Genomic DNA, 24,821 nt, shown 5'->3' with positions numbered 1-24,821 from the left:
GGTTTGGAGTTTCAGAGGGCAGAAGTGAAGTGCCAACAATATTAGAGTAGAAGGGTCAGTGAGGGACAGTTATGAAGGCAGTAAAAGGTACATGTGGAGACACAAGGGAGGTTGAAATGTTAAGGTTATAAAGGGGCTTGATGCTGTGATATCTGAAGATGAGAATCTTAAAATTGACACAAACGAGGGATATGGAGCTTGAACAGAAAACAAGGTGATACAACTTTGAGATGCATCACGCTAAGCAAGGACAGTGAACAATTACTGGCAAATAACCAACTTAGCTACTTCATAAATGTTAAAGACAAGATCAGTGATCCATCCACCCACCTCCTGTGTTTCTGACTTCACACTTTATGGTATATAAAAGTGGATGTAGTCAGAGGTCATCGCCCTACTACAAAGGTGATTTCATACAACCTTCCAAGATTTAACATGTGTTTTCTGTTCAGCATGGTATTTCAATAATGTCAAATTACTGTCATTCCAGGCTCTACTCACCTGCATACTTATACCATAATGACAACTCTTTTTTTTTTAAACCATGCCTTTCTTTCAGCACTGCCTTGCTCCTGTGTTTTTTTTGCTTTGTCACTATAATCCAAATAAGCTATCTTAAGAACTACACCCATGCTATTTTGTTTTTGGCCTCTGTTATTCAACATTCCAAATACAAAGCAACTTAAGCATCCTGCTAAGATAACATATTTTGTCAGAAATGGAGGTGAGGGATACAACATTTTGCTTGGAATCCCATACTGCACTGATAACTGCTTTTAGTCATGTAAAGAACTATAATGGTACAGACCATTATGCTGTTCAGCCATGATTCATTGCATTAGCTGGTGGAGCCACTGTTCAGTATTTCCTCTGATGGATCTTTGTATGATTTTCTTGTTAAAATTTCACGTCCTGGATGGTTTTCTCTTTACAGTAAATGTTTTTTTGAAATTGCTGACCCCAGCTGTCCCCAGGAGGTCTTTGCCTTGGCTGCAGTATTGAAATTCATATTCTAAAAATAGCCTGCAAAGAAACCTATAAATATTTATAGTTTAAAAAAAACTGTACTTACTACTACTTATAATCCCAAAGATTTATTAGCTATTAAAAATCTGTACAGAAATGTATTCATTACCAACAGTGAACAGTATATTTACTACTAACGTATTTATAAAACTGTGGAGAAAATTCAGTAAATAATGCAAAGGAAAATAATCTAAATTTTATTTGTTTACAGATTAAATGAAGTACACTGCTAAATACAATAATGTCACAAAGGATGGTTTTGCTTACAGGCACAGGGACAAAAAAAAACTTCCTTTTCAAATCAGCTGGCATTTTGTTGAACACTCTATATTTTATCCCAGTTTTAAAAAAAATTCTGCACCCATTCAAAAGTCTTCCTCAACTGCCACAAAAACAGATTTAATCCATGAAACAATTTAATTGTTTAACACCTAAAGTTCTCATTCACTGAGCAATTATGTCTGCACAATAAGCAACTATTAACATTTTTAATACAGTAATTTCATTTTTAAAATAAAATTGTAAACATGTACATTTTTCTCTTATTTCCCCTTCATCATTTTTCCCATTATTCTCTGAAAGTAGTATTACATTGGAGCAGCATAGGCAGTTGCAAAGATGATCTGGACCATAGCCTCTGGCACTACACGTACAATGAAGAGTGCTTAAGCTTAACCAACAGCACAGCATCTGTTGTCATGTACAGTTCTAAAGGAAGTTTCAAAAAGTTCTAAATATCAAAATAGCAAATTTAATGCCATATGTTTCTATGAATCCAACTAGGTTTCATTTGGCATACAGTGGATATTATGGCACTTAAAGTTCAAAAATGAGAATGGAGACTATTGCAATATGAAGTTCACATTAATTTAACAAGAAACAGGAGTGGTTGAAGTTACCAAAATGAAACAGTAGAATATTTGTATAATTGCTTTGTCGTATCCAATTCAACGCACTGCAAAATCTATGTTTTCAAGCAGATTTCAAATAAGTTTACACTATTTTATGATAAGGAAGGAAAGGTGGGGAGGGTTAAATTTCAAACAATAAAGCCTTTAAAAACTGCAGATTGTTTTTAATATTTCTTATAGGCTAAAGCATTCTGGAGTGATTTCAAACAAACTTTTTGAAAGAATTTTGATTATGGTTAATCCCTATGCTTCTAAAAAAATCCTTTACAGTAATTGAATGTTATCTTCCACCATAGTTTCTCTTAAATAATGTATGTTCTGCTGTTTCAGCAAAAGATGTATATGCATTGAAAACATGTAGAGGAATTAAGAGTTTTGCCAGTTACATAATGATATGTTGCAATTCTTCCTTTTGAGTTTTCTTTCATTTACGTGCCATTCATACTTTGCTGATGTACCAATGAAGCCAACTTACTGCATTTCAAACGTTGCAGGACGCTGTAGAAATCTCAAGTAGGACATCATCTTGAAGCTCAAAAAAGTGTTATACTGCAATTTTATTATTTTAACCTTCCAATTTTATCAAGTTTCTCAGATGAATAAGCTATTTGAAGGTTACGTCAGAAGGTTATCAACAGTGGTTGTTTGAGGTTATCAAATATACATTCTTTTTACTTTGTGTATAATAAAAGATTTAGACTGAAAGAAAGTCTCTCTTTCACCACACAATTCCCTACAGCACCCCTGCCCTTTACCCCGAACACCTCTCCATATTATGTTCAGACTGAGGTACATCATATAAAGCATTTCCCTACATTTGGAGTTATTTGTTTTAAAATATAGATTTTGCAGCTCATGCAGAACAAATACTAATACATACATATTTTCTTTTAGATTAAGCTGCAGTATTCTACAGAAAGCACAGAACGTTTTTTAAAAAACATATAGCGCTATTTGTTTTATTTTTACAAGTTAAAGACATTGGCAAAATATAATTCTGGAAAAAATGTGTACACTTGTAAAAACATGAGCGATGTCTTTTTTTTTACACACACCATATATGGAAAAGTAAATTTGTTGAGATAATTCTGCCACAACAATACATTGCTAGACCACACCTGACAAAGTGGAATGAAGCACATCTGGAAGTAAAATGTAGTTAGGCAAAGGCCTTTAGTCCCAAGGTTACATCAAGTGAAGTTTTTTTTCCCCCTTTTTTAAAAGATGCAATTGTAATAAAAATGCAAATCCAGATGAGGGCTGAAAACATACCATTACCATAATACACTGAAGCATCAGAAGCACAGATGGAAAAATAACTACAATTCCAACACCAAATGAAATTTCAAAATACAGGAGGATGTGCTGATAACATGGATTTCAGCCAGTAAGCAAGCAAGCTCATAAACGGTAGCACTTCAACAAAACTGAGCAATGATACAAACTAATAAAAGGACCACATTTGCCATCAATAATTAAACTGAAGCTAAACTGTTCTCAGAAAATAGCTAATTTTGGATTCAGTAATTATATAATGGCAGAAGCCAAAGCTGTAGCTGATTGGTTGCAACTAATTTATTACATTCATCTCTCAGGAGCTGACACCATGCCGCAAAACCTGTCCATTTAAATGGATTTCTATGTCTGTGGACATGTAACTTTTCATTTTAGACTCGATCTTCAATCTAAGACACAATACAATTGGAAAAGGGGATAAGTTAGTTCAATTATTGAAGTGAGCTTAACTTCTAAGTCTTTAACAACAAATGTACACAATTTTTTTTTAACCATACAATGGATGTACTGGAAGTAGCTGCTTCCTAACTTGGAAATAGTTCATGGTAACCCCTCGACCAAAACTGCATCCTTATGATGTCGAGAGATATGCTGGTTCTTTTCAGAAGGTCTTCGGAAGCCTTTCTTGCAGTAATCACAACGATGTGGGTAGTCCTTTGTGTGAATTGAAATAACATGCCGTTTAAAGCCTGAGGCATCAGTAGTGCTATATTCACAGTACTCACACTGATAAACCTTTTTCCCACTATGGGTCTTCATATGCTTCTTAAGTTCAACCTGTTGTCGAAAGCCCTTTTTGCAACGTTTACATCTGAATGGCAAATCCTTGGTGTGAACTGAAAGAATATGACGGCTAAGAACAAAAGGGTCTGCAATTTTAAAGTCACAGTGCCTACACTGGTGCAGTTTTTTACCCTTGTGAGTGGACATATGTTTCTTAAGCTCAGAGGGTCGATGAAAGCCTTTATCACATACTTCACACTTATGAGGGTAGTCCTTGGTGTGGACTGAAATAATATGGCGCTTCAAATCACTAGAATTGGAACTTCTGTGATCACAATGTGTACACTGGTGGGTCTTGTGTCCCTGATGCATGATGGCATGTTTCTGTAGTTCTTTGGCATCTGTGAATGTCATCAAGCAATGCTCACATTTGAATGGTAGATCCTTGCTGTGCTTTGTCTTCATATGAGTTTTCAGATTTGAGGCATCAGCTGATTTGTAGTCACAGTACTGGCACTGATAGGGTTTCTCCCCAGTGTGGGTTCGCATGTGCTTCCTCAACTCTGAAGGATGGCGAAATCCCTTGCCGCACTCCACACATATGTGTGGGAAATTCTTGCTATGCACAGCCAAGAGGTGACGATTCAGAAGCCCTTGTTCTGCAGTCTCATACTCGCAAAATTTGCATTTGTGCATCTTTGTGGCTCCCTTTTCACGGTGAACCAATTTGTGCGAAACCAGTGCTCCTGGATGAGAAAATTCTTTGCCACATTCATCACACTCATAGGTCTTCTCCACTTTGTTCATAAGCATGTGACTCTCCAGGTGGTTGTGTAAACTGTTTTTCTTGTTAGTAGTGTAATCACAGTCAGTACACTGGTACTTTTTCTTGGTCAGTTGCTCTGGATGATTTTTCATGTGTCGCTTCAGGAAACCTCTGGACTTGAATTTTTTTCCACAGATCATACATGGATAAACAGTTATGGGATGACCATCAGGTCCTATGATGATTGCTGCAAAAGAATAAAGAATAAAACATCAGTCTTCAGCACCAAAACAATTGCTACAACATCAAACCAGTACCGCTGTTTTGTTTAAAAATAGCTTCCAGGAATATCCTGGTTATTCTTTATTTATTCACAGGATATGGGTGTTGCTAGCTTGGCCAGCATGAGTGGGTCATTACAAATCAACCATAATTGGGCCTGCAATTACATGTAGGCCAGACCAGGTAAGAAAATCAGATTTTCTTCCCTGATGGACATTAGTGAACCAGATTTTTATAAAAATGACAAATTCACTGCTTAAGCTAGTTTTTATTTTTAATTCCAGGATTTTACTGAATGCAAATGTCACCATATGTTATAGTGGGATTCAAACACATAGCCCCAGAACATTAGTTGGGGTTCTAGATTATTAGCTGACTGACATTATCATTACATTATTGTCACAACAGACAGAAAGTGAACAACCTTCTGGAATCTCAACAACAACCTTAAAATGTTACATTTTACAGAAGCTTCGAGATTACAAGAACGAGAAGGCTGCAAACCAAATCCGTCTCCTGTAATAAACTAAATCACTTACGCAAAATAAAATCTCCATTCTTCTCCTACTAGCCCCAGGAATACTGAAAGGCAGCAGCTGTACTCAAAAATGCTCTTAGGTAGCCCTCCCTCATATTTAAACTTTTAAAAGGAGCATAAGTGCTCTGCAATTCATATTGATGCAGTTTGTGTTACCTGACCTAATCCAAACAGATATGAATGGTGCTACATTTGTCTTTAATCTCTCTTAGCTAAGAGAGATTAAGAAGTAGATCCCATCCCTGACTATAATCCATGTAATCTGTTGGAAAGTAAATTATAGATCTGGACAGGGTTAAATAGATTGTGATGCATATTCCTTTGATCAGCCTGTCAACAATAACTGTCAATCTACACAAAGCACAAAAAAAAGCTGTTCATTTGAATGAGCTACCAGACAGCAGCCAGGGCAAAAGAATCCACACGTTAGTGTAAGCCAGTGGCACATCAGAAGGCAGGTGGGGTGAGGGAGTGGGAAAGGGATGATAGTTTTAAAGACAGCACATGACAACTTGGAAATATTAATGTAAAAAAACTTAAAAAGCCAGGTACTTTACACACAATTTAGGCCTAAGAGCCATGACCTCCTCACCTGATTTGGCCTGTACGTGACTCCAGACACACAGTGATGCAAACGACTTTCCACTGCCCTGAAATGACCTAACAAGCTACACAGTTGTATCAAACTGCTAGCAAGTCTGAAGAAAGGTCTGAAACTAGAAAGAGCACCTGGCACTGACCCAAGTACCAAAAACGACAGCGGCAAAAACATCCCTGTCGACACCATAAGAGTCTGCTTTCCCAACATCTAGGCTAAGACCGTGGGACAACTCCCATAGTCCAGTCAAGCCATAGCCATACTCTTGGAATTAGACACAACAGATAAAGTTCCAGACACTACCATCAGCATACCAGAACATGTCATGGCTCACCGCAAGCCGGGTCTCATCAACTCACCAGAGGTAGCAGCACAGTTATAATATAGTTTGGAGAGAACTGACCTAGAAATGGATTTCTGAAGCCATAAAATCCCATTACATAAAATCACATAAACAAGGAAACCTCCTGTTTATTGCAGCATACTGACCACCTTCCATGACCACCCCTGCCCAAACATACCTAATTGCTGCATCAATATTAAATCCATGATGAAGTCACATGGACGAAGTGCTGAAGAATGGGTGGGGGACTTCAAAGGCCAACATCAAGAATAGCTCCACAGCACTAGTACTGATTAAGCTTGCCAAGTCCTAAGCTGCAAGACTACATCTACTGACAATGCCTTCCGATTCCAAAAGAACATAGCTGCGAGACTAGTTCTTAGCAAGTGGTGAGGCAATCAACAAGAGGGAAAATTTACCAAACCTCATCCTCACCAATCTGCCAGTCACAGATACATGCAACCTTAACAGTATCATTAGGAGTAAATGCCACACCATCATTGTGGAGATCCTTCCATTGTGTTACGAGGCACTACATCATACTAAATAGGTCAGAATTCAAAGCTGGGCATCAATAAAGTGCCATGGGCGATCAGCAGCAGAATTATATTCAACCACAATTTGTAACCTCATGCACTGGCACATTTCCCACTCCACTATTAGTACAAAGCAGCAGACCAAAACTTGTAAAATGAAGAGCGCAGGAGGTTATGCCAGCAGAAGCACCAGGCATAGCTATAACTGTGTCTACCTGAAACTACAATACCCAGATGGTAGCATGCCAAACAATGGAAACAGCCCTTAATAGACAGGGCTAAACAACACTATAATCAAAAGATCAGATTTAATCTTTGTACTCCTGCCATTTATGAATGATGAGGGACAAGTAAACAATGATCAGAACTGGGGGCTCAACAAATATTCACATTCTCAACTTTGGGGGATGCCACAGCAAGCCAGTGCAAAAGGTAAGGCTGATATATTTTTATCCATTTACAGAAGTGCCAAGTGGATGATCTAACTCGGGCACCTTGGAGGTCACAGAATCTCAATGATGCAGACAGAGGGCATTTGACCTACTAATTCTGCATAGTATCTCCAAAGAGCATCCCACTCAGATCCAATACCCCACCCTATCCCTGTAACCCTGCATTTATCATGACTAAGCCATATAATCTGCAGATCTCAGGACACAACAGGGCAATTCAGCATCAATCCACCTAACCTACATATCTTTGGACTGCGGGAGGAAACCAGCGCACTGGCAGAAAGCCAACCAGATGAAGGGGAGAGCGTGAAAACTCCACACAGTCACCCAAGGCTGGAACTGAACCTGGTGCTGTGAGGCAGCAGTGCTAACCAGTGTCCCAACCTTGCATTGCTAATACCAGTCTTCAATCCCAATTTGATTCATTCTCCATGATATCAAGAAAAAGCTGAAGGCACTGGATGCTGCAAAGGGTATGGATCCTAACAAGATCCTGCAATAGTAACCAAAGACCAGTGCTCCAAAACTAGTCATGTCCATAACCAAGCTGTTCCAGTACAGCTACAATCCAAGGGTCGCTGACTTTCTACCTACAGTACTGTGTATTAATCCAATGACTGAGGTGATTTTAATTTGGAAGACAACCTCACACCAGGTATTGTCTTACATCATAGCCTCCAATCCTGGGTTCTCAGGGAAGAGAAATCCCTGCCTGTGCCACACTAACCAGCAGGACATCCAGGTACGTGACTGCATAGCCATTGGCTGATTTCCACCTCTCTGTATATCCAGGGTAAATTTCAGGAGCTCTGCAGGTAGCTCAAGGCTGACAGTGTTTATCTAGTGCACAACACCTTTAAAAGATGGTAACAGAACAAAGGATGTTGGTCAATTCTGGGATATCTACTGATTGCCAGGTTGTTCTGGAAATGGCACACAGTAAGATGGAGCTGGAATTGGCCATGAGAAGCCAAAAAGGATAGGTTTGGTAGTTTGTGAGGCAAGTTCAATAAGATATGGCGAGAAAGCTCATTAGATCTTGTAACAAACATCACTCCTAAAAACTCAACACAAACTCTCAGACTTAGCCCAAAAAACCTAAGAATCAGTGGCTTCATGATGGAACAACATGGCACTTAATTTGCTGTTTGATGGCTGACGTATTGGATGTACACTTGCAGATGATGGGTGCAGGAGGGTTCAGGCTTGCCATTCCAAAGTATCCTTCTCAAAGATCAGCTGGACGCTGTCTAGTGTCAGTGTTGGTGGTATGGCTTAATAGCACCATCTGCAAGATCTCAGGCGAAGTAAACCTTTGCAACTGTTTCATCTATCAGATAACTGCTTAGTGTATCCTTGCTCAAGTATTATTGAGATCATAGGATATAGAAGTACTTCATTCATTAAATCTTCTTCACCATTCAATAAGATCATGGTTGATCAGATTGTGAACTTGACTCCCTTTTTCTGCCTGCCACCTCCATAACCCTCCCTTATCAATCAAAAATCTGTCTAACTCAACCTCAAGTATATTCAATCACCCTTCTTTCAATGCTGTGGAAGAAAATTCCAAAAACTAATGACCTTCTGAGAAGAAAATCCTCATTCCATCTTAATTAGGAGACCCTTAATTTTAAAATCGTGGCCCACTTGTTCAAACTCCCCGACGACAAAAAATATACAATCATGCTCCCTGAAAATCTTTACATGTTTTAATAAGATATCATTCTTCTCAAATCCAAACAGTAGAGTTGGAAACTGCTCAATTGTTTCCTAATAAAGCAAATGTGAGCCATGCCAAGTTCTCACACAATTATATTTTTTAAATTGTTAGTTGAGCATATAACACACGTTTCAGCTATAATTTGTAACAGGTAATGGCACATATCTTCACACTAGCTTTGTGAAGATATTGTAGCACAAATAATTAATAGCACTATGATGTCTGTACTTTTTGTAAATGTTTGTCGTTGTTTAATTGGCTGTTTTAATTCATATGCAAGATAACAGGTCAAGACAGGAGAATGGCTCTCAATCTCTACTTTCTGAACAGACCCATGCAAATAATGAAAAAGTAAAAGGAGATACAAGGGAGCAGCATCTGCTGATGAGAAATGCATACTGCACCTAAACTTACCAGGCAGTTATCATAGCATATATTACACAGATATGACAGTTGCCTTTCCGTGATTAGAAGAGCATAGTTGTTTTCAAAATAGTGTGGCAGCTGACCATTGTATTGACAAGTCGGTAGATGGTCGAGGTGGCAGGTGCAGAAGTCAAAATTTGTAATGATAAACGAAAATCTCAGTGCAAAACCTGCTTTACTTACTCTGGAATATGCAGATTTAATTTAGGTTGACTTTATCTTCACAGCTAATGTTATAAGTTTCAGAAATATTAAGTTGGTTCGCTGCAAAGTTCTGCCGAAACACAAGTGCAGCACAAAGCAGAACTTCTACCTCATGATAAGCAACTGGCCACAGTACCAGAGTTTGAAGTGTACATCATCAGCAATTCCTTACCAGGATTAAAGGAGAAGAATTTTTCAAAAAGGGTATGAATGAATGACCAAATTTTCCAGTTATATTGTGTGTGAATGATAGTTCTTGGTGCACTGAATGTCAAAAAAAACCAAAAACTATCACAACAAATCTCCAAAGATATAGTGAAGATATATTTCCTGAAGATATGTGAACAGGAAAGTAGTCAGTTTTGCGAAGTTTAAATTAACCAGTCATTAAATGGTACCATAAAAACATTCTTTTGTCACCAACACAGAATGTGCATCAATGAGAAACATTCTGTACCTGTCTGATACTGTCTACTTTCAAGTCTCCTTCTTTTCCTTGACTTTGGTTTTGCCAGCCTGTTAAGCTCAGCTGTTCCATCTGCCTGTAGGGGGTGGCTGCCAGTTCCATTCTTGTTCTCTACAGTATCAGAACTGTTACCTGAAAGAGTGCAAAACATGGTAATCAATTTCTATTGCTATTTACATATTTTATGTGGAACCCTTAATTGACTTTTTTGAATAAAAAATATTTTCATGTTCATAGAATAAATGAAAAGAATACCTTTTGTTTGTATATTTAGCCACTTATCTTGGTGTATGCCTGGTCCTTTGTTTAAGCAGTAAGAAATTCATTCGATATAGATCCAAAACCACTAGAGAACTAGCTAATCAATTCAGATCGACTGCTTTACATAATTAACTGATTTCTTACACAAAGTCTAAAGACAATCCATTCCCCTATTTGTATAAAAACAAAATAATCTGATAAAAAAATGATATAGTAACAAGGAAGCAGGAGATGGAAAGACAGAAAACGCAGCTGCAAATATGTTTGTAATTTTAAAGAGAGCACATTAGGTAATCTCTCCAAAAGAGAAAGAGAGAGAGAGTTTGGTCACAAACAAACTACATATTTCCGATAAATTGGGAGAAGCTATGAAAGCATGGTTACAATATCACTAAAATTTTAAAACGGACCCTTGCAGTTCAAAAGTTGGTATTAATTGCCATTCACAGTGTCTTAGTATATTTTATTTCACCCAATAAAAAATACAAATGATCTGCATTCATTACAGGACACATTGCAAATTGTAAAGTTTGAATGTAATTATTTCCTCTATATTTTACAGGTAAATAATTCCACTGAGAAGTCTTACATTAGTACAGCGTTCAAATATAAAAGATAGCACTGAACATGTCATTGCTGCTATGCCAGAACCAGTATACAGGATATTAACTTTATCAGTACTACAATTAGTTGAATCAGAAGGGCCACTAAAACAGAGTCATTCCACTTGGAAATCTCAACACGGTAGGTCTTCAGAAAGGTGCCTTAACAAATACGGTCTTAAAAATTCTACTCTGAATCACTATTCACTGATTGATACCAGCAAGTGTACTGAATGCTGAATACAGTACATTTTAGCCGAGTCTGGATAAAGGAAGAAAATGTATTTACATTGCAGCTTTCATGACCTTAGGGCACCCCATGCACTTTACAGACACTACTGTATTTCCGATGCATAGTCACATGCAGATTGTTATGATCTGGAAGTGTTGGCAGCCAACTTATCACAACAAAGTGCTGCATGCTGCAGAGTGCCATGCAATCATGACCAGATAACCTATTTTAGTGACGTCAGTTGATCAATACATATCGACAAAGATTGCACGTTCAAGAATAAACTTCTGACACCACTAAGCCATGACAACGCCTGTGATACTGTTAATGGTTCAATAACTTTATAATGTATTATAGGCTTATGCAAGGTCAATGGGCAACACTAATAGCCATTTATGTGTGCTAAATCTAGAGTAAAGAAAAATTATTCATTTCTGTTCAGAGATATACACATACTGCATTAGAATTATTAATTTAGTCCAGGGAATGCATCTGCTGGTCCTAACAGAAGTAAAAATACCTGTACTTCTTGTGCATATTCTAGTGGCCAAACTTTACAAACAAAAAAAAATCAAATAATCAACAGATGTCAGAAACTACAATTGACTTGTATCTCAGTTAGCTTAGATCCTTAAATGGTAAAATATGCTTCAGCAAATAGACAAATTATGGCTTTGCAAGCATTGCCTAAAATCATTGACTGAATTTTCATAGCCATATATGGCCTTTGCTCCGAATTTTGCCTTCCTATCATAAAACTGCACAATTATTTTGCCCAAAGCTTTGAAATTAAAGCAGGCATTGCTAGAAATAGTCTGCAACTTTGGGAACATCTGTGGAGAGAGAAACAAAGTTAATATTTCAATCAATTAACCTTCCTTAGAACGCAAACTCATGACATTGTCCTTTTTTACATATTAGGCTTTCAGGATCTTACATTTTTGGTTGGGTTTAGTACAGATAATGAAAATATGCATTATTTTTTATTTTCTACATGCCATAAACACCATTCTAAATTACTGTGGGCCATGCTCCTCTGTTAACTTGTACACTCTCATCCACTACGTGCAGAAAGTTGAAGTGAAATTGAACACACTTCACCCCTAGTGGCTTGCTAAGGAACAGCGTTAACAATTTCTTCAAATAGCTTAATGACCTATTGTGCCAGAAAGTTCTGGGGCCTTGAATGAATAGGTAGGTGCTCTAGCAGCTTCAAAAGAGAATAAAATGAAGCCTACTGATTTCAGTAGCTCGAAGCAAAAGTCCAGAAGGCAAAAAAAGTCTTCTCGTCTGTCTAACTGTAAAGTTTTCATGTAGTAATCAGTGAAATGTTAGGGTTTGGGTGGAGGAGAATTTCTGTTCCTGTCTTATGCATTGCCATGATAAGTATAAAATGCAAAAGAAAATTTCATAGACTTTTAATCAGAATCAAGTATATATCATTACACTGAAAATAATCCTACAATAAACCTAAAGAATATGTAAAAATATTTACCATATGCAGTAGCCCAAGCTACAGGCACAAATGTTTTGCTAATGTCTGTGTCTTCAATTTGTTGCTCATGACCTACTGTTGCATCATCTTCTCCTACAATGACCTCCATGTAAACTTCATCTGCAATATCAGTACAACCTGTGAAAACCAATCAACAGGCATGAGAAGTGGCAGAGAATCTCTCTCAATTCCTTTGAAGTAACTCAATATATAATAAAAGCAAAATACTTGCAGAGTAATATCCTTCTGGAACTGCAAAGTTGTGGAAATAAGCCAACTTTGTTCACATTTAGATTTTCCTTTTTCCTCTCAACACTTAAATGTAAATTGATAATTTCCTTTTTATCTCTATGGTGACTCAGTTTCATAAGCAGTGGCAGTGGATGTTTGTGGTGATGAAAGACCAATTTTGGTCATATTATTGATAAGTAAAAACTTTAGCACTATTAAAATGAAACTGATTCAAGTATAATGGGAACAGTGCACCATTATTTAATTATCTGTTGGCTTTCATATATCCAGTTTGAAAATGCTTTTGTCAGCCGAGCAGAAATAATAGCATCTTTCATCTTTTAGGTGCTGGATTCTTTTCCTTCAAGTCTTGAATCATTCATCCATCCATCGTTTACATTCAAATCAGATGATTATGAATGCAACAATTCAAATCACTTTCTGATTGTTGCAAATTTACATAACCAATCTCTTCAATCCATACTATCAAGTTTCAGACTACGCACATAAAAGGCAAAAGATAACAAAATGTGGAGCTCGAGGAACACACAGGTGAGGCAGCATCAGAGAAGCAGGAAAGTTGACGTTTCAGGTCAGGACCCTTCTTCAGAAAAAGGGTCCCGACCCAAAATGTCAACTTTCCTGCTCCTCTGATGATGCCTGGCCCACTGTGTTCCTCCAGCTCCACACTTATCTCGGACTCCAGCATCTGCAGTTTTTAAACTATCTCATACATAAAAGGCTACAAGGTAAGCTACATCTATCTTTCCTAGTTAGAAAAATGAGAGGTGATCTTATTAAGATCATAGTAGCAGATTAAGAAGTCAACATATAGCTCAGACATCAGGAGAAATTTATTCGCTTTAATGGTTGTGAACCTTTGGATTTCTATACTCAAGAGAGTTGTGGGTGCCCAGTTATTAAGTATATACAAGACAAAGATCAACAACTTTTTGGTATGAAAGGATATAAGGCATACGGGACAGTGAAGAAAGGTGGGGTTAAATTAGGAGATTAGCCATAATATTATTAAATGGTGGGCTAACTTGAAGATCTGAATGGCTTACTCATGTTCCTGCTTATTATGAAACCCTGACAGCATCATTCACATAACGCTGATCTTAAGATTTGCACATCAATATTCATCATGGTCTTCAAAAAAATTTTAGGAATATCTATGACGATGACTTCTATCAAAAAATTGCTCAGGTGGGTCTTAGTCACAAAAAGCAGGATTAATTTAACCTGACCGATTATTGCATTATTGGCCAACTCCAGATTCTTGAACCAGTTTTATTTTAGCAACCACGCTGAACAAGAGAAAGTCAATTTGTCTCTCTCCAATCTTCAACTATGTTACAGTTAACAAGTTTCTTCACTATCAACACTAGAACTTGAATGAAACCAATCTTGTTGGCACCATGCCTACAAGAGCAGGGCAGTGGATGAACATTTTGCAATAAACTCCTCACCTCCTGAGCCCTCAAAGCCTTTTAATCATCTAAAATGGCAAAGTCGGGGCATGAATGAGTATTCAGTTGGTCGCACCACTACTTGAAAAGCTTAAAGCAATCAGGATGATGCAGTTCACCTGATTGGATTTCTATCACTTAGGAAGGCGGCAAATTCATTTCTCCCTCAAATCATACCACATTTTGTCTTTCAAAAAGGGACTGAAGCTTGGTACGAATACTTAAAGTTCAGTTCACAACCATATAAAAGTTATAACTGAAAACTTAATTAAATTGAAACCAATTTAGTTTGAAAGTTTATGATATTGTGTTCGGTCATGAGATGATTGCCTCCATTAGGCCATGATTACGGTCAATATCTATTCAATTCGAATTTTTCTTCAAATTTTTGTCTGTAACTACCACCATGAGTATCAATTGCATTAAGACCATTTACTTGATTACATCAAACAAATACAGTGCAATTATGTTGTGATATTGTCTTAAACCTCTTTCCCACAACCTTTTCAACCCACATGCATGTCCTGTGCTACTAATGAATGTGCACAGGAAATATAGTTTAGAATACTTCCATAGACAGTTACTGCTTAAAATGAAGCAATGGCTTGGGTAGTAAACTGCCTAATCAATACTCCAGTGCTATTTAAACTTTAAACTTGCAATTTTAGGATCTGTACAATAAAAGAGGCACTCACTTGTTTGAAGGTAGCAGTTCTCTTCTTGCTGTGTTGTATTCACTATGACATAAGCAAATGTAAGTTATTGATCGCTTGACTATAGGACATATATGTTCAAGGTTGAATTTTTAAATTACTCAAAACAACAAAACTTTTACCCTAGTTTAACCAAACAGTGTATTATTATGGGACAAACACAGCTATCTAGAAGCCAATGTGTTAAAATCCCATGGTGGCAAGTTAGAAAAATTAATAAAATCGCTATTTCTGGCTCACAAAATTACTGCAACTGATTACCAATACAAAACGTAACATGACTAGTTCCAAAATGACATTCCCTGGTAAGATCAATCACTCACGAAGGTGACCTATATTTTCAGGTTAACTATGAAGGATTAATTTATGAGAGTTTGCTGAGGTGAGCCACATCCCAGGAGTAAACAAAATAAATACTGATAAAACGAAGCAGATACAGCAGGGATAATAAAATTATAAAAAAAGGGGTTCCCAAAACAAAGTTTCACAACCATTTCAATACATCTTGAATTACCTCAAGATGCCCTAGAAAAACTGGAGTCAATAAGAATCAACGGGAAAACTCCACAGGTTGGAGTTATACCTAACACAAAAGATGATGTTGGTGCTTGTTGGAACCCTATCATCTCAGCACTGCTACATCAATACAAGACCTCCTCAGAATAGTGTCCTAGACAAACATCTTCACCTACTTCATCAATAACGTTCCTTCCAGGAAGTGGGAATGTTTACCGATGACTGTACAACGTTTAGCACCATTTGCAGTCTTCAAACACATGCTCATATGCAAGAGATGGACAAATCAAGGCTTGGACTGATAAGTGCCAAACAAAGGCCATCTCCAACAAGAGAGAATCTAACCATCTCCCATTCATATTCAATGACATTACCATTACTGAATTTTCTACTGTTAAAATCTTGGGATTATCCTCGACCAAAATCTGAACTGGATTAACCATATAAATACTGTGGGTACAAGAACAGATGATTAGAGGCTAGGCTAGCAAACCAGTTCCTGACCTTCCAAAAGGCATCTACAAGGTATCTGTCAGAAGTGTGACGGAAAATTCTCCAATTTCTTGGGTTTCCCTGGATGTTCCAACAACATCCAAGAACTTTGGTGCTATCCAGGAAAGAGCAGCCCATGTGACCTGCATGCCAGTCACCATCACCAGCATTCACCTTCTTCACCACGGCCATAGTAACAACTGTGTGACCATAAACAAGATGCACACTAGTAGCTCGATAAAAGCTTCTTCTACAACCATAACTGCAAACCTCTATTACCTAGAAGGGTTAATGGGTAGCCAATGGTTAGCAGCATCACAGCACGTAAATTACAAGCCACTTATCATCCTGACTTGGGAGCTACATTGCCATTCCCTCACTGTTACTGGTCAAAATCTTCGAGCTTCCTCCCCAATAGTACTGTGAGTATACAATCCCCATTGTACACGGTAGCTCACGAAAACATTTTCAAGGGAATTTATGGGTGTACAATAAATACTGGACCAGCAAGCAATTCTCACATTGTATGAGATATTTTTAAGAAAAAAAGTTATATACTTATTTCCCTAGTGTATTTTTTTAAAAACATGTTCGTTGTTGTAGTGTTTAACCTGGTTAGTTGCACTCCTGTTGTTTTTACAAAAACAAAGACACATTAAACTTGTACTAATTCATATAATGATTGCCACACCGCATCGAAATAAGTTTTGTTTTAAACCACAATTTCTCATCTTGGAAAAAAAGTAACTCTCTTCTGAATCATCAAAATGCCTTTGTGAAGTTATTACTTAAAACTTTAGCTGAGTATTTAGTACTCACGTGTTGTAGTTTAGAACTGTTGTAGAATGTACATTTTAATTTAGCTCAATGCAAAGAATAATGTTAGTAATTTGTACTGGCTACTTACTTATGTCCTCATCCTCCTGGTTGGGATCATTAACAGTCATGTAAACCATCTTCTCTCGTGATATTCTGCCTACAGTGCTCTGATCCAGTAATCCAACTGCATGATCATTATCAGGTTCACTTTCACCAATATCCACAGTTCCACCTTAAAATTGCAGAACAAAAAAGTTAGCAGCATTTCAACATTAAAATATCCATCAAATCCAACCATTCTAAGTGTCCCCACATTTCAGCTCATTTTCTCAGCTTATAAAAGCTCATCATTTTCTTATTGCTGAATATGTTTCTCAGACTCAAAGCAAGTGGAATTTCACAGAAAGTGACTGTTGTTCTACATAACACAACGTAAGGTTGCAGACTTTAGGAGTCTGTTAATGCAGATACTGCTGTGTAGACAAAAAGACACTACTAAGAACATGCTTCCAAAAGGAACAACTTTATCCATTTAGGGGATGAGGGCATCTCTGGCTAGGCAGCATTTATTACACATCCCTAATTGCCCAGAAGGCAGTTAAGAGTCAACCACATGGCTGTGGGTCTGGAGTCACATGTAGGCCAGACCAGGTAAGGATAGCAGTTTCCTTCCCTAAAGGAAAGGACATTAGTGAACAAGATGGGGTTTTCCGACAATTGACAGTGGATTCACGATTCCAGATATTTTATTGAATTCAAATTCCATCATCTGCCATGGCAAGATTCAAACCCAGGTCCCCAGAACATTATCTGGGTTTCTGGATTAACATTCCAGCGATGAAAACCACTAGGCTATTTCCTCCCTCAACAGAAGTGAGCATACAAAAACAAGGGCAAGTAGGGCAGGCCAAAAGCTGAATTTTAAGAAATTTGCATTCTTGCGGATCCCTCACTTTTCTATTTTCTTGACAGCAAGCTTGAATGGGAGTATAACATTCCAAAGGGACATAACAGCAATAGTAGATTTGGTGCCTCTAACAATCCAAGTTCTGCACAGACACCATAAAACTATTATATGCAAAAATATTGTAAGAAAGCACGTAAAACACATACATTGGATTCTCTTTCAAAATTTGATATTTCTTAGTTACCTCACACAAGGCAAGACCAAAACCATTACACAAAAGCCAAGAAATTAGTTTGGCTAACAATTTTGCCAGAAGTGACCTAGTTTACCCCAAAATATGGTCATAACTCTTTCTCCATCCCAATTGTTTATTAGTTTTTAAGTAATCCATTGAAAAAGATGCTTGAATGGCAGTATTACACCTAATTACTCACCCAAATCATCGTCTCCATCATCTGCTTTGAAAATGTAAACTTTAATGACTTCAGAACAAGCACCATCTGCTTTTAAACGATCACTCTGTGCCGACAGGCCACTTTCAATTTTTAGTTCACTATTTCCTTCATGTCCAATCTTTCCTCCATCATCATCCACTTTTAAAAAAAAGTGCACAATTTACTATTAATGGTATCACAGTTCCTAGCAAAAAAAAATACTTTGATGTGCTTCTTGCAAACCAATTAGTTTTCTAGGAAAACATACCTTTCAATTATTAGACTCCTTTGAGCAAAGTTTTCTACTAAAAATTTATACACAGAACAGAATTATAACATATGTGTAAAAACAAAGTAGAAGTTCTATGTTACCGTTTAAATTTTGCTAGATGAAACTACTATTTAATTAGCAAAACTGAAATTACTACACCATTTTAAATGCTGCAGTTAAAATAAAGTTGAAAGTACACAGCAAGGTTTACGTTCTGGAGACTGATTCAGGAAACATTAAAACATTTCTCTACCCAAGATAATTGAGAACTAGACTTCTCCAAGGGCTGCGAAATGATATGGCAACTGTTAGCCTGTGCTATGAAGAATTTTAACCAGATACAGAGCGAATCTACGAAGAAGTTTTCCAAATAACTCAACCATACACATTACATAGTCCTGTGTGATTTCCTTTAAGCCGGTTTACATGAACCTGTTCAAGATGCAAGTACAGAATACTGAATAGATTTCAAAAAACTAATCTTCAGGCTGAATGACTCAGTTGGAAAATGCACCCATGATTAAACTGCTAAGACAAAAGGACATAAAAAGTGACAGCTATGGAAATTAACAAGAATTGTTGAAACATAATGAAAAATACACAAAATTTGAGCAATATTTAAGTACCCATTCGAGAATTTTGGGCCTTAAAATCTACACCAGGATTTAAAATAAAACATAGTTGACTGATCTAATCTAGAAGTATGTTTTCTTTTGCTTCACTACTGCATCAGAATGATTCTTGCAAAAGGAAGAACAGGTAAAGATGTAAAGGAAAACAAGAGACAGCAAGAGTCCGAGAAAATGAAAGAACAGATCAGGCAACATTTTTAACGAGCTGATTTCTCACACTCTTTATATGTCTTGATAAAGAATGCCAATCCTTAAGTAAATGAATACAGAACTAGACAATTTAAAATGAAACTATTCATTTTGATAACAAGCTTAGGGGCTTGTGTTATAAAATTAAGCTTTGATCATCTTCTGATATTCATTCAGGTTGTCACTCATTGTCCAGCCTCCCACGTTAAAAAAATGTCAGAGTTAAGTCTGTCAAGTACAAGTAGAACCCCTGAAATCATGTCCCAGCAGAAATCACTACCTTTGAAACAATGTTAAGAAATCAAAAGACTCATTTAAGGAGCTCCAGCATAGCTCAATAATGTCTACAGGATTTGAACCTACAGCTTCTCGTCCATACTTTAGTGGGAGTATTGAACCAAGGTCACACCAATCGTTGTTAACATCAAGAGGCAATTGAAATGAATTTTAGGATTTAAAAAAAACCGAAGGTGAAAACAATGAAACCGTTTTACTTAATACAAGCGCTCTTATAGAAAATCATTAGAATGGAGCAGTATGTCAAAGCACCAACACAAAAAAAGTAGCAATATTTGCACACCTGCAACACAGTCTGATTTTGGACGGAGAAGCCACAGGACTTCTATAATTATAAACTAAAACTCACTGTAATAAACTCAATTTATTCCCCCTGCATTTCAGTCACAAATTACAAGTGTTTCAGCCTCTATGTCTCCAATACAATATACAATAATACACTAAACAATTCATTCAGTTACTTTTCAGGGATAAAAAGATCAAGTCCATTAGTATTTCATCTTTCATGTGCCAAAGGCCTACCTCTCTCGTCACTTACAGGAAATCATTAAATAATCCTCACTGGCATCTTTATTTCCTCCTGGAGTCTCAATGGTGACTGGAACGGTCTCCTGATTCTGAACATGTAAACTATGTGTGCCTATCTCAGTCTCTGTAGCAGGGCCTGTCACTAGAACTTCTTCAACGTCAGGTGACAAGGTGTCCGTGACTATTTCAGCTTCTGTGACAGCAACATCCTCAACATTAGCCATGTCAGGCACATCTTCACTTGTCAGGACATGTTCTGAAACACAAATGGTCTCTGAGTTAATGTCAGAAGCCAAAACATCTTCAGGGACTGTACTCAAGGTCTCCTCTGTGGCAACATCTGTGTCCAGTACTTGTTCAGGAACAATAATGGTTTCTGGCTCCTCAATTATTTCAGGGCAGTGAACATCTTCAGCAACAATATCTTCAGTGACAACATCTTCAATTACATCCTGTATTACAACAGAGTCTGTGTCATCAGAGACAAAGTGGGAACCAGAATTGATAGCAGAATCGACAAAGACAGTCTCTTGAACTTCTACAAGAATATGATGTCCATCAATGTGTTCCGAAGTTACTTCTTGAGCTAGGAAAAAAGGTAAATGTTTACTTTCACAATATTATATTGATGTGGAAAACAAGTACAATAAAAAAAATTCAATTTGTTCAGTTGACCTCTCAACATTTACTCACAGACTATTCTACACCCAATAAAATTATCAGCTAAAAGTTACCAATTGCTATTACTATTGGCTATCATAGATTTTTCATAATCATCTTTTATTTTCACAGCATTGTTTGAGACTAGGAATACATTTATTTCCCTCTGGCATAGAATTCGTGATAATCTGTTGCAGTATCCTTGATAGCACTGGTTCCCATGTCGTACTGGAGCTTTGGTTTTTCTTTGGGTTGGTAAATTATTACAGAAAATCCATATTTAACCTGGCTACCTTACAGCTGCTATTGAAAAAGGGTCAGCTTAAAGAAATGGGCACATATCAAAGAAGTAGGCTTTAGAAGAAGAGTAAAAGCAGGTTTCACTGTCTAAGGTGTTGGCCCAGTATTCCAATCAAGGTGTTGTGCTGACTTGCAACCCTCCCCATATGGTATTGGCTCAGAGTTGGGTCACTGGTGGCCTCGATTGTGTATGCTTCCAAGACCACAGCTGATGCAGAACACAAATATGCAGATAGAGAAGAAATATTTTTCAGTCATCTTAACGTGGCAAAGTTCCACCAATACCTTTACAAGCATAACACTGTAATAGTAACAGACCACAAATTCCTGCTAGGGATATTTAAAGAAGTCAAGGCCATGCTGTCTAATTCAGTATTCTCTAGGCATACAATTGCAAGTTGGAACACCATCCGGGTGGGCAAATGACCAATATGGATGTCCTGGGCTGCCTCCCACTGACATACACACTGCTAGTGATGCCTACCCTGGAAGAGACCGTTCTGGTTTTAAATTGTCTGCACACCCTTACAGTCACCGCTAATAATATCCAATTGTGGACACAAAAAGATCCTTTCCTGGTGACAGGGAAAACAAAAAGGCCATCACAAACAGAACTGAAACCTTTATGGACCTGGCAGGATCAGGTCACAGTAGAGGACAGCACATTATTATTGTGACTAAGCGTGATTGCCCCAAGTAAAGGTCGCTGCCAGATACTAGCTGAACTCTTCCAGTGGTATCCAGGTGTTTCCAAAAATGAAGATGGGCTAGAGGCCTGTGCCCAGCAGTCAGCTGCAAGGAACAGCTGCTAGATCTGCTGCTTTTTGTTATTTATATAAATGATTTGGATGTAAATATAGGAGATATGCTCAGTAAGTTTGCAGACAATATCAGAATTGGTGGTGTAACGATTAGCAAAGAAGGTTACCTCAGAGTACAACAGGACCTTGATTCGATGGGTAAATGGGCGAAGGAAAGATTAATCTAGATAAATGTGAGGCACAATATATTGGTAGTGCATAATCAGGGTACGACTTGTATGCTTAATGGTAATGTCCTGGGGAGAGTTGCCGAACAAAGAGACCTTGGACTGTAGGTTCATAGTTCCTTGAAAGTGGAGTCACAAGTAGACAGGGTAGTGAAGTAGGAACTTGGTACACTTGCCTTTATTAGTCAGTGCATTAAGTATAGGAGTTGGGAGGTCAAGTTGTGGCTGTACAGGACATTAGTTAGGCCACTATTGGAATAGTGTGTTCAACTCTGGAATCCGTGTCTTAGGAAAGATGTTGTGAAATTTGAAAGGGTTCAGAAAAGATTTATAAGGATGTTGCCAGAATTGGAGCAGAAGGAGAGGCCGAATAGGTTGGGGCTATTTTCCCTGGAGCGTTGGAGGCTGAAGGGGACCTCATAGAACTTTATAAAATCATGAGGGGTATGGATTATAGTAAATGGTCAAGGTCTTTGGTAGGGGTGCCTAAAACTGGTGAGCATTAGTGTGTGCGCGCGTGTGCGCACATGCGTGCTAAGTCTGGGTGGCTGTGGGTTTGGACGATATTTGGAACACCAAGGTCTGCCACATGCTTCCTCTTAGTGAGAGAGGTAGTTTACTTCCAGGGACAAAGTTTGGTGTAGAAACAATGGAAATGGCCCTGCATGGGTGCAAAGCAAGGTTAACATGAGGTTTGGTCAACATGAGGTTAGGTCCATCACATACAAATTTGGGGTAGGTGAGGCAGCAAACACAGTTATCACATGAAAGCTGCTACCTTGCAAACAGGACAGAAGCAAAACACAGTTCTCCAGCATCTGCAGTTCCTATTATCTCCGGAGCAAAACATAATCAGCTCCACAGATTAGCTAGAAAGACAGTCCGAAAACTTCAGCTCTTCCTCCTTTGTCTAACAAAGAGACCTCAGAGTCCAAGATGGACACAGCCGACGTCACAACCTTGATATTGTTACTGCCTGAAGAGGAGGAATTTCTTCCATGGTGCTCCACTCAAGAGTCAGGGCCACAGTCTGGTATGTGCCACCCAAGTTTGACTCAGAGTTGGAGGAACTGAAATTGGGGTGAAAACATCCCAGGAAAAGCTACGAGGAAAACAGCAGGCCTATATCCCTGGATATGGTGATCGGAGTGAGGTTGGCCAGGTGGATCCCACTGAATATGAGTTCCCTGAATGGGGCTGTTACCCTGGCTGACAGATATAAAAAGTGGAGTCTCAGGGAATGGCACTGAGCTAGCTGGTCAAAGTCCACGCACTGAACACATGTAAATAAAGGATGACTTGGAAATAGGGTACCAGCCTCTGAACCAGAATTAGTTCTGTTATAAAGAAACCAACTACTGTATTGTTTGTCCACAGTTTCTCAAATTGGTGACGTACAGAGGTTCACAACTGGGAAACCGTTCTCGTACATAATCACTCAATGCCAAGTGACAATATTATTCCAAGGTAGCACTCTTTGCTCCAATTTAATTACTCCACAAAGAAAAGAAATATTTTTCCTGATACAGTGGGAAAGAAATATGCTGTGTAAAGAAATATGCTGTGTTTAATGTGGCAAGCATGGAGCTGGGCCAGATAGAAGAGAGCTAAGGATTGGTGAGAAAAAACAGTAGCTGAAAAATGAAGCATCAGTCAGGGTACATTCTCTCTAACAGATCCCAAGATTGCTTGATTGGAAAAAAAAATCAATTAAGATGAAGAAAACAAAATTGTCCTTCTGACAGGTGTCAGGTAGAAAACACAATTAAGGACCAGGCTTCAGAAGATAGCTGAAACACCAACTAAAAAGGAAAGGGGATCTATGGAAAGGGATTGACAGCTCATATTCAAGGAAATCCCGAAGTGCTCCAAAAGGCACATAAAAGTGATAAAATGGTAGTAAGGACAACAGACTGATTAGGAATCAAAAAAAAAGGATTTACACATGGAATCAGGGGCAGAGCTGCCATATTCAATGAATACATTGCATCCTACTTTACCAAGAGAACAGATGCTACCCAGGTGCTGGGAAAAGAAGAAGAAATTTATTCACTAAAGTTGAACTTAGATTGACCTGTCTGTTCTTAAGTGGAAACTGTGGAGGCATTGGCTATTCTCAAGTCTTTCTTAAATTCAGGAGTGATGTCAGAAGACTGGAGAATTACAAACATTATGACCTTGTTTAAAAAGCGTTTAGAGATAACTCCAGAAGTGACAGATGAATCATTTTAACTTATCTGGAGGGGAACCTTACGGAAGCGGTAATTTGGGATGAATAAAGAGTCACAGAAATAAGTTTGGGTAAATTAAGAAAGCCAAGCATGGGTCTCTTCAGAGAAAACCATGCTTTATTATTTTGCTGGAAATTTTTAAGATATGGGAGAGACGATTAATGAGACAAAAAAGTTGTTCATGTGGCATACATGGATTTCCAAAAGCTGTTTGACACCATACCACACAACAGACTTGAGAAAATTTACAACTCATGGAAT

General features: G+C 37.9%; 1 protein-coding gene across 2 annotated transcripts in view; it reads right to left on the bottom strand.

Annotated features, from left to right (window-relative positions):
* Nucleotides 1–1,154: 1,154 nt before the first annotated feature.
* Nucleotides 1,155–24,821, bottom strand: part of LOC125456919 (zinc finger X-chromosomal protein-like) — a 38,016-nt gene continuing 14,349 nt past the window's right edge. For both annotated transcript variants that reach the window (XM_048540498.2, XM_048540497.2), the window contains 7 exons: nt 20,392–20,967; nt 18,465–18,623; nt 17,212–17,355; nt 15,279–15,320; nt 12,881–13,018; nt 10,282–10,422; nt 1,155–4,969 (listed from right to left, as the gene is read on the bottom strand). In XM_048540498.2, coding sequence (XP_048396455.1) covers nt 3,774–4,969; nt 10,282–10,422; nt 12,881–13,018; nt 15,279–15,320; nt 17,212–17,355; nt 18,465–18,623; nt 20,392–20,967 — 2,396 coding nt within the window. In that variant the 3' untranslated portion in view covers nt 1,155–3,773. The remainder of the gene's footprint in view (nt 4,970–10,281; nt 10,423–12,880; nt 13,019–15,278; nt 15,321–17,211; nt 17,356–18,464; nt 18,624–20,391; nt 20,968–24,821) is intronic.

This window comes from Stegostoma tigrinum, chromosome 12 (genome assembly GCF_030684315.1).
Source record: "Stegostoma tigrinum isolate sSteTig4 chromosome 12, sSteTig4.hap1, whole genome shotgun sequence".
In the NCBI taxonomy this organism is placed as follows: Eukaryota; Metazoa; Chordata; class Chondrichthyes; order Orectolobiformes; family Stegostomatidae; genus Stegostoma; species Stegostoma tigrinum.
The sequence above is the reverse complement of the archived record's forward strand: the minus strand, read 5'-3'. Positions and strand labels throughout refer to the sequence as shown.